The sequence below is a fragment of the Bombina bombina genome, chromosome 7 (genome assembly GCF_027579735.1).
Source record: "Bombina bombina isolate aBomBom1 chromosome 7, aBomBom1.pri, whole genome shotgun sequence".
Lineage (NCBI taxonomy): Eukaryota > Metazoa > Chordata > Amphibia > Anura > Bombinatoridae > Bombina > Bombina bombina.
Window position 1 is genome coordinate 174,718,012 of NC_069505.1, and position 11,441 is coordinate 174,729,452.

At 37.9% G+C, this 11,441-nt stretch overlaps 1 protein-coding gene across 2 annotated transcripts in view; it reads left to right on the plus strand.

Moving 5' to 3' along the window:
- Positions 1 to 4,850, plus strand: part of LOC128666051 (tumor necrosis factor receptor superfamily member 6) — a 56,515-nt gene extending 51,665 nt beyond the window's left edge. For both annotated transcript variants that reach the window (XM_053720422.1, XM_053720424.1), the window contains 2 exons: positions 3,334 to 3,364; positions 4,332 to 4,850. In XM_053720422.1, coding sequence (XP_053576397.1) covers positions 3,334 to 3,364; positions 4,332 to 4,594 — 294 coding nt within the window. In that variant the 3' untranslated portion in view covers positions 4,595 to 4,850. The remainder of the gene's footprint in view (positions 1 to 3,333; positions 3,365 to 4,331) is intronic.
- Positions 4,851 to 11,441: the final 6,591 nt, after the last annotated feature.

Genomic DNA, 11,441 nt, shown 5'->3' on the forward strand with positions numbered 1-11,441 from the left:
AAAACTTAACTAAATACAAAACAAAAATAAACAATAAGACACAAACAGCACAAAGTAGATACCAGGGGGGCCTTATAGGTAATACCTTAAAGTAACTTGAAGGTCTATAGGTGGTATTTCTCAAAATTGTAGAGGGTTGATATGTACCATGATGAACTAATTCATTGGCCATTTTTGAATGCTCCAAACGCTGTTGGAAAGATAATAGTTAGGAGATCTGGGCATATTTATGGTACCTATTCGCATAGTAATCTATCAGCGTTAGGAAGTAACATAGCTTTTGCAGTGGGTATAAATGCTCATATCTTGCTACGCAACAGTCTCAGTAGTAAGAAAAAAAGGGGAATAAGCCTGCTCTTGTGTATCAAAGGCACCAAGATAACCATGCCTGAGGCAGGAATATAAACTGCTTACATTTCTATATATGACTGCAAACTTAAGTGGGATAATGCAGTTAGAATTGATACTGCTATACTGTGATAAAATTCTTATATAATGTGTGGTTGTTACAAAAGGTTAGCAGCAGTATAGGCATTTCGCCCTGGGATACAATTGACTTCAACTGGGAATAAATTAGGTTGTTCAAAAATATTGAATATTTAACAACGTTATTCATGAGTTGTCACAAGCTTACTATCTGAAAAATAAAATAGGACTTTCCAGGGTTATCTCATTGCTAAATGTCAACAACAAAACATTAACTAAACATTTTAACAGGTACTAGATTGTAATAAACGAGATTAAAAATAAAATTGAAAACTTAGCCACAGTACAAGCAGCTATCTGCTTGTAAGGAGAAGGGATGAGAGTATACCAAGCTCCGAAAGTATAAGGCTAACACTGTGTGTGGAGTCAGGTCACAAACAACCAAGGGCGCTGTAAAGGAGATAAACATTAGTGTAAATATTTATATAGCTGGTCTTCACTACGGCAGTTCTTCATAGTAACTACTGCGACAGTTAGAAGTATTGTCCCTTTATGTTGGCACAGAAGTTGCGAGTATAAAGCCAAGCAGTTGTGAACAACAATTAATAATAATAATAAAGGGCACCTATGATCAGAGTTCTCCCGAAGTGTCTTTCATAGAGGAGCATAAAAAAAAAAACACAACTTTGCTGCAGCACATATAATTGGGGAATCCTTGGAGTCAATTCTGTTCCACATACGATAGGGTTTCTATATAATCAAAACGCTGGACTGAGTATAGTGAGCTCTGAAACGAGTCGCCTCTCACAAAATTAGTACCTGTGATTGAACTGACTCATAGTGGCTTCATTTGTACTGGCACTCAGCCGATGCCCATTGCCCTTCGAATGTATCGTCCATTGTTCTCCACGTGGGAGCTGAGGCTGCAGGCAGCTGTAGACAGCCCTGCTGCAGATGGGTGTACTAGCTGAGTAACAAGCGGTCTTGATTCTCGGAGCAATGTGTCGCCATATGTCTGACATGCTGTATAGGAGAGTGCACTCTTCAGCAGCTGCTGAATAGACAAGCAAGTTCCAGTATCACGCTGCGATACACATGTATTTCTTGTTACCATATTCCTCTGCACTGGCACTCTATCTCTCATGACTGTGTCGATCTCTACTGCTCTGTCTTGGGTGCGGGAGCGGTGGTCCAATAAGCCGGTGTCCAGTAAAGCTGGATTGTGTGCCTGCTGCCCCTGCGAACCCACATTGTGCTCTGATTGATGCACCTCTGGAGTCATGTGGACATTATCCTGAGATGCCTCTGCTGTGAATCGGCGCCATGTTGGAAAGGGGCTCAAGGAGTTCCCGACTTGAGTTTCCGTCAGCAATTTCTGTAGTGTGATTTCTATTTTATCCAGAGCTGGTAGTAGCAGGTCCTTGAGAGAAATAGTCATGGCTCGGAGTTCCCTTTCAGTGGAAAAGGCTTCCATTTCTGTGTCTGTTCCTTACTATATTGTGAACAGTGTGTAATGTTGCGCCAGTTCTCCTCTCTCTGTTAATGACTTCACGGGAGCCAAGAGATGTCAAATCTTGATCCTGGTAGGTGCCCGGGCACAATGCTTGCCAAGGGTGATATGGATGGCTAAAAGTGTGGCCACTAATTCTTGCTATAACAAGAGCTGAGACGGAGCAGTTTCAGTCCGTGGCCATCTTGGTACGCCGCCCACCGGAAGTCCCCACTTTGACAGTCTTTTATTTAAAATTAAAACTAAAAAAGGGTCAGCTTCAGTTTTCCAGAGAGTTTCATTACTTTCTATAGGTCTGATAAACATTCTCTAGTTTGGAGAGATGAGAGATGCCTTCCATAGAAAGTAATGAAGCTCTCTGGGATAGAAAATTTCACATGGGAGAGAGAAGGTAACTGGAGAACCCCTGGGGTTGATATAAAGGCTTTGTTTGCATCAATTCCAAATTAAACTGAATTGTTTTCATTATAATTTAACTTGCTTTTGTCTATATTTTAGTATATGCTACTTTTCTATTACTTAAGTGTATTTTGAATTTTTAACCTGCATACAGCTGACATGATAAATCAATGAGACCAGTTTGTTTAAGAAAATTAATTTGTTTTAGATGCTTAGATAATTTCACAAGAATTGTGAGGGAGCTTCAGACATACCCTGGGAATTCCCCTGTTCAGCACAGGGAACTGCCCTGTCCCTCCCACTTTCTGGAATTATCTGTTTTACTTTACAATGGAGCAAATACAAAGTGCAATGTAATTTGTAAAAGATACACAGAAATAAACAAAATATATTTCTTCTTTGTAAAAGTAACAGAAACTTTCAAAACATAATATTTTGTAAAATCACTGCTGATCTAAATAAAAATGTATTAAAAAAAAATAGAAAGTACAATACGTAAATGCAATAATACTGAAAGGACTCAATCTGAAATGTAAAGTAATATAAAATACAAAGCACAAAGTGTAATGTAACAAAACTCTCATATTATGCAGTGCTATATTGAACTTCATATACATAAATGAGAGAGATCTCACAGTGCTTTTCTTTTGTGCATTCATTGAGTTCAGCCCCTGTGAAGTCTGCACCACAATTTCTCTACAAGCGGGAGAATCCTTTGATCATCTGGTCATTGGCTTACCATATATCCTCAGCTAGCTCCCAGTAGTGCATTGCTGCACTGGAACTGAATGTTACCATTCGCAGAGGCTCTATGCAAACAACAGCAATAGTAAAACATTCTATTACATTACTGTATATTCTTTTTGTACTTCTATGTGAAAAAAAAATGTTTTTTGTTGTGTTTAAACTCTGCTCTCTTAAAATAACACAGCTAAACATTGCTAATGTCAGTCATGTTATTGTTCTCAATTTTGAACACATGTTTTTCCTTTTCACAGGATCTCACAGACATAGTCATAGATGACGACAGTAAGTAAAAGATAAAATTGCACTCAAGCTGTAGATTTCACACTTATTTTTTTTTTTACTGATTTATACATACCGATTGGCCGCCAGTGAGGGCGGCATTGCACAAGCATTTCACTAGAAATGCTTGTGCAATGATAAATGCCCACAGCGTATGCTGTCTGCATTTAGCGATGTAGAGTGGACATGATTCGCTATAGTGAATCATGTTTGCTCGACATTTAATACATTTACCCCCAAAAGTTAGTGGATTTCAGGTCATATACTAGTCACCCACCCGTTTGCTCTAGGTAGGATTTAAAAACCTAATTGTACCAGATACACATAACTATTGTATACCTGAGACTTGCTATAATTAGATTTGTACTCCTGTCAGCATGTAACTGGAACTAAACTAACTTCAGTGTACAGTATATGTCACTGGCCGCCAGTGCCTTTCCTTTAGTCAGCACCACTACTGCTTAATAACAGACTCATATGGTTTAGCAGTTTTTAGAAGGTGATACTGTAAAAGGTTTGTACTTATTTTTATGTGTTTAAGATTAAATGGACAGTAAAGTTAAAATTACACTTTTAGGAGTCAAAACATGCAATTATAAATATCTTTCACTTCTATTATGTAATTTGCTTTGTACTCTTGGTATCCTTTGTTGAAGAGTGTACCTAGGTAGGCTCTTGAACAGCAATGCACTACTGGGAGCTAGCTGCTGATTGGTACCTACACATATATGCCTCTTGTCATTTGCTCACCAGATGTGTTAAGCTAGCTCACAGTAGCGCATTACTGCGCCTTCACCACGGGATACCAAGAGAATGAGGCACACTTGATAATATAAGTAAATTGGTTCTCATTGAATAATGAAAGAAAACCTTTGGGTTTCATGTCCTTGTTAAGCTATTATATAATATTTCTACAGTAGAATACAATACACTGCTCCTGATCTATATCTTTTCCTTTTTTTCTCCCCAGATGTACATAAGATTTTTTACGCTTTCATTAATGCTGTGCCAAGCAAAGACTGGCCAGAATTTGCAAGATACATAGGTTTAAAACAACAAGATTTTGATAGTATCAGCTATCACAACAACCCAAGAGACGAAAAATATCAGTTGCTTTACAAATGGAGAGCACACAATGGCAGACACGCTAATATAAAAATACTATTTAACGCTCTTGAAAAAATGAAACTGGAAAGTTGTAAAGAAAATGTCATTAATGAGTTAAGTAGTTAATATTAACACCAAGGAAACAAATGTATTTGGCACCTATGGAACAAACAGCAAATCTAGTTGCATCATTCATGTGGTTAAAACAATTACTCTATAGGTGGAAAGGCTTCACATTTTTCAGTTTGAAACTATTCCATAGTGATCCAACAATGTCCTTGCCAGATGGTTCATGTATTATCCATTAAAGGGACACTGAACCCAAATTTTTTTCTTTCATAATTCAGATAGAGCATGCAATTTTAAGCAACTTTCTAATTTACTCCTATTATCAAATTTTCTCCCTTCTCTTGGTATCTTTATTTGAAAAAGCAGGAATGTAAGCTTAGCAGCCGGCCCATCTTTGGTTCAGCACCTGGGTAGCGCAGCAAGCACTATCCAGGGTGTTGAACAAAAAATGGGCCGACTCGTAAGCTTACATTCCTGCTTTTTTAAATAAAGATACCAAGAGAAGGGAGAAAATTTGATAATAGGAGTAAAAAGAAAGCTGCTTAAAATTGCTGCTATATCTGACTCATGAAAGAAAAAAAATTTGGGCTCAGTATCCCTTTAAATAATGTATTGTAATGTAAGCCTCATTTTTGCTCTTCAGAATCCTAACTCTGTTAAAAAAAAATACATAAAAAAGCAAAAGTGATCTTGTTTGGGCTGCTGCTGCTGGCTTTAAGCAGCCGCACTAACTAGCGCATTAACTTTATCGATTGCTTCTGTAAAGATGCTCTGCATAGAAAATAGCTAGCAAATGAATTTTTGTACTGAATTAATTCTTTTTGTATGTGCATTTGTCTAGCATACAACATATTTATACAAATGTTTGGGAAATGTATGCTATAGTAAGAAAAGTCTCTGTTGACCATTTGTTATAATGTATATTTTTAATGTATACAGACTATTCCTTTATACAGTTAAAGGGGAGTTTACATTAATGTCTAATGGCAATAACTCTTCAACAGTAATAGTCAAATAATTTATTTGCTGTTATGTATTTAATTTATATATTTTTATATGTATGTTTATTTTATATGGATATTTACTGCCTTAGTTTATTAAGTTTTATTGAAATGTTTTAAACTGAGCCAGAACATGGTGTTTTTGTTAAAAAAAAGATGTAAACATGAAATGTGAAATAGATTTTTTTCTCTCTTTCTAAAATATGAAAAATTTTGCTATATTAATAAGTAAGGAGAGGTCGCTGCATCTTTTCACGTGTTTATATTTGAACAAATTTCTCTATCGAATATATATAAAAAGCACTGTAATTATTTATAATTGTTGTTCACTGTAATGTGACTGGAATGTCAGTCTTGGTTTCTGATACAATAGGGGGTGATCAGAGGGTACAGGAATATTTTATATGTCCCCCCAAAGAAATGTGCACTTATTTTATATTTTTATGATTACGTAAAAAGGACTCTCAACTAGGGTAATGAACCAGCACTGCTGTTGTGTCCTCCTTGTACCTTGCTCTTCAGTATAAATGTCATGGTTTCTAAAGTGAAACCAGGAACTGCTCAGTTGGCACCAACTTCTTCCACTTCACACCCATATTTGCCCTATGTGTACACCCAAATCTACCCATATCATGCCCAAGCCCACTTCTGCCATAGCTACACCCTCAGTACACACATTGCCCCCCCCCCCCCACTAATGCTCCTCACTTAGACCTCCCAGTTTTAGAGGATGTCTGTAAAATGTTGGGAGAAATGCATTATAGATTTCAGCTCTTTCTACATTTCATTACCCCCTTTTTGTCCTTGATATTTTTACCTTACTTCTACCTCATATTTTACATTGCATTTCCTCCCTGTTACAGATCTAGGTATGCTATACATTACTGTAGCACCTAATCCTCCCTGTGACAGTTCTAGGTATGCTATACATTACTGTAGCACCTAATCCTCCCTGTGACAGTTCTAGGTATGCTATACATTACTGTAGCACCTAATCCTCCCTGTGACAGATCTAGGTATGCTATACATTACTGTAGCACCCAATCCTCCCTGTGACAGATCTAGGTATGCTATACATTACTGTAGCACCCAATCCTCCCTGTGACAGATCTAGGTATGCTATACATTACTGTAGCACCTAATCCTCCCTGTGACAGATCTAGGTATGCTATACATTACTGTAGCACCTAATCCTCCCTGTGACAGATCTAGGTATGCTATACATTACTGTAGCACCTAATCCTCCCTGTGACAGATCTAGGTATGCTATACGGTGATTTTTAACCTTTTTTTTGCCGTGGCACACTTTTTTACATTAAAAAATCCCGTGGCACACCACCATCCCAAAATTTTAAAAAAATCACACATTGTAGCCTAATACAGCATATATATATATATACACATACACACAAACACACTCATACTGTATGTATTGTGTGGTTATGCCATGCCTCCTACAAACTACCCCTGCACTGGGAGTAAAAAACAAGCAAAGTTTAAAAAATATGTCACACTGTTGTCAGTCTGCCGCGGCACACCTGAGGATCTCTCACGGCACACTAGTGTGCCACGGCACACTGGTTGAAAAACACTGCTATACATTACTGTAGCACCTAATCCTCAAATGTGGCAGCTGCCTGAAATTGCAAGTTTCTTTTAAATGTCTATTGCACTAAGCAGAGCTAAGAAAGAAGTAATAGAGGTAGACTGGAGGAAATGTAGTAATACATAGCAGCAGATAACAGCACTATGCACCCTTGCTGTGTAGTATTGTGCGTCACATTGTACCACAACATGTTTTGGTCTAGAACCGTTGCTGTATATTTCAATACCCCCATATTTTACCCCAACGTTAGTCACAGAACAAATGTTGAGCATCTGCAGAAATTCTCCAGGGGAAGTAAAATGTTATTAGTGCGCAACATGAGCACCGTTACAGAGTTATACAAATAAGAGGCGGCTCATTGGTATTAAATACTGACTCAGGCCGGTACTCCTGGTTGTGTAAAAAGAGCTGTTCCCCTCCGCTGAGTGCCTTTTGAACAAAATCAGCCAATTACATGCATGCAGTCTGTCAAACACACAGTATCCAACACATACACAGTCACACACAAATATACATGCTGCTAAAGACCCACACAATGTTACTAAGTGGTTTGATTTAATGAAGGGAACCTGTGCACATGCATAACAGTCTAATAAATAAGGGAGCGTGTGCACGTGCACAACAGTCTATTAATGAAGGGAGCATGTGCACGTGCACAACAGACTATTAATGAAGGGAGCTTGTGCACTTGTCATCTTGACAAATCAACTCAGGTTTCATTGGCAACCAAATAACAGCTATTAATACACTGTATTTATAGACAGTACAGTAACAATACAAGTTATGTTTTTTATTTTTGTGATCTCTTCCGGAGATTATAGACCAGGTGAAATTGAAGTGGACTTTGCATGACCTTAGCAGTACTATTAAAAATTATTATGTATATTTATACTTATTTTTGTAAACAGAAGGTTTATAGCATTAATGTGTATAGTAATTACACTATCTACAGTACATTTACTAAGTCATGTCACATCTATGGATTCTCAGTGTCATTGTTTTGTACCAGTTGTTTTTTTGTATTTTAATGCACTATGTAGAGAAACATTTATCACAATGATAACCATTTCTCATTGACAGTTGGCTATTTTATGCCATTTGTTATCATTTAATAAAGTATAAACGTTCATTAAAATCTAACTATAATGTTTATTGAGCTGAAATATCTCCTGATTCATAAATAAAAAAAATAAAAAAAAAAATAGATGTTCTGGTTTACAAATATATTTTGAAATAAGTAAGAAAACAGTTTCTTGGGAAAACTGGAATCGAAATGTTATTTATGAACATGTTCTTATGTGTAACAACAATAAAAAGTGACCTTGTTGTGAGACAAGTATGTAGCATTGCCAGCGAGGAACAAGTATAGACTTCTTGTGCCCAGGTGTCCAGGACTTTGGAGCAGGTTAGCTTTGGGGAGCAGGAGAGTAAAACAAATTCAGGCCAAGGTCAGATACCAGGAGACTTGTATTAAACCATGAAGCAGAACAAAAGGAGCAGACAATAAGCCAGGAAAACGTTCAATAAGTCAAAGTCCAGAAGAGCAGTCTAAGATGGGCATCTACATACAGAAGCAGGTGAAAGGAGAAGTTCAAGGAGCAGGCAGAGGTCAGATATGATAGAACTGAACAGGAGCACTTGCAGTTTCTTAATAGACTAAACAAGCCCAGTAAGGGAACACTGCAGATCTGTACAGTTTGTTTACTACCTCAAAGGAGAACTATATTGTCCACTAGTATTAACATCAATACCATTTGTTATACAAAGTACAAAGCAAAAGAACATCTGAATTGGAGATTAGTTGAATATAAAAAAAATGGTAGCCCTTTTCTTTACTCATTGTATGTTTTAACCCTAAAGGCCATTGATTACATGATTCAAGGGATATGAAACCCAAATGTTATCTTTAATGATTCAGATAGAGCATGCAATTTTAAGCAACTTTCTAATTTACTCCTAGAGGCCTATTTAAAAAATGTCTGTCGGACTTGATCCGACAGTGCGGATCAGGTCCGACAGACATCGCTGAATGCGGAGAGCAATACGCTCTCCGTATTCAGCATTGCACCAGCAGCTCTTGTGAGCTGCTGGTGCAACGCCGCCCCCTGCAGACTCGCGGCCAATGGGCCGCCAGCAGGGGGTATCAATCAACCCGATCGTACTCGATCGGGTTGAATTCCGGCGATTCCTGTCCGCCTCTTCAGAGCAGACGGACAGGGTTATGGAGCAGCGGTCACAAAGACATAACTGCTGTTTCTGGCGATCCTGCAGGCTTGCCAGAAACACGGGCCGATAGATAGGCCCCCTATTGTCAATTTCTCTTTGTTCTCTTGGTATCTTTATTTGAAAATCAGAAATGTAAGCTTAGGCGCTAAATGTAGCCACCAATCAGCAAACACTACCCAGGGTGCTGAACCATAAATGGGCTGGCTCCTAAACTTACAATCCTGCTTTTTTCAAATAAAGTTACCAAGAGAAGAAAAATTGGTAATAGGAGTAAATTGGAAAGTTGCTTAAAATTGCATGCTCTATCTAAATCATGAAATAAAAATGTTGGGTTTCATATCCCTTTAAGAGCTGTTAGACTTTAAACATTGTTTTTTGTACCTGGTCTCAATAAGAAAATAAAGGTTATTATTTTACTTCTAAGGCTGGACTTGCTTCACTACATTCTATATGAGGTAGGTCACCAACTGCTGAAATCTGCAGGTTTAGACCCCTTTTTTATTGAGTGAGGTACCCATGCTGGTGCATTTTATAGAATCTGGCCCTAACGACTGTCTAATGGTTTACAAATACAGAGAACTCTCGACTGTCCTGCATTGTGCAGTGCAGACCTATTTTAAAAGCTCTGTTCTACTGACCCTAGTGTTAATACATTCAGAATGTTGTTTAACTCTGCTGGTATGCTCATTTACTGTACTACTACAGTAAAGTTGCTTTATGTGTTTTGTGCCCTTTTAAGGATATTTTCCTAAGAGCCAATTCCTCTTTGGCTCAAGGTTAAATACTACAACTAACATTTGTTTTTTCAACTTGCACCTCCTGTTATATTACCTATAAAGTGATACTAAAAATAGACTACACATGCACTACTTTATCAATGCTCTTGCCAAATAAGGGCTAAACAGTGATTTCTTTAGATAACGTTTGTTGCACAGCACATGACAGCTTCCGCCATATCTTCTGATGTCAGAAGCTTAAAGTGAAACTACACAAACTACAGTTTTCTTTATAGGACAGGCACCAACTTTGTATTAGCTTTTTAAAGTGTTTAAAGTAAAAGTTGATAGAGCAGTAACACAAAGGTTTATAAACTGATAAAATAGGAAGAAGAAATGCTATATGAACATCATTATTCGGACTTGCATATGAAAAGAGGGAGGGGCCAGTTTGTATATTAAAGTACATTTCCTTTTATGGCTGTGCCTTCTCTGATGTTACTCAGATTGCACTGTAAACATCATGCATATGAAACTGTGTGTGTATATATATATATATGTATGTATAATAGGTAAGAGGCGGCACTCACCGGTCTTTCCAAAAAGTGTACTTTAATTAAACAAAGTGATGTTTCGGGGGGACACTACGTCACTTTGTTTAATTAAAGTACACTTTTTAGAAAGATCAGTGAGTGCCGCCTCTTACCTATTATATTTTACCGTTGGCACCCTGACAGTTGCTATTTTTTTTTTATATATATATATATATGGAACAAAAATTGCACTCACAGGACTTTTTCAAACAGTGTGTCAAAAGTTTATTGACATTTCAGGGATTAAATCATCCCCTTCATCAGAATCTGTGGTATTACAGGTTTTAAAAATCTGGCGTTTGCGGGTGATATGGCAGCTTTGAGCTCCATTGAGCTTCATACCGCACCCAAATAACAGCGCTGCTGTGACCTGCTTTTACGTGCTCGTGCATGATTTCCCCATAGACATCAATGGGGAGAGCCGGCTAAAAAAAAGCCTAACACCTGCAAAAAATGGAGCGTAAAGCTCCGTAACGCATCCCCATTGATTCCTGTGGGGAAAGAAAATTTATGTTTAAACCTAACACCTTAACATAAACCCAGAGTCTAAACACCCCTAATCTGCTGCCCCCGACATCGCCGCCACCTACATTACACTTATTAACCCCTAATCTGCCGCCCCCAATGTCCCCACCACCTACATTACACTTATTAACCCCTAATCTGCCGCCCCCAATGTCGCCGCCACCTACCTACACTTATTAACCCCTAATCTTCCACCCCCAACGTCGCCGCCACTATACTAAAGTTATTAACCCCTAA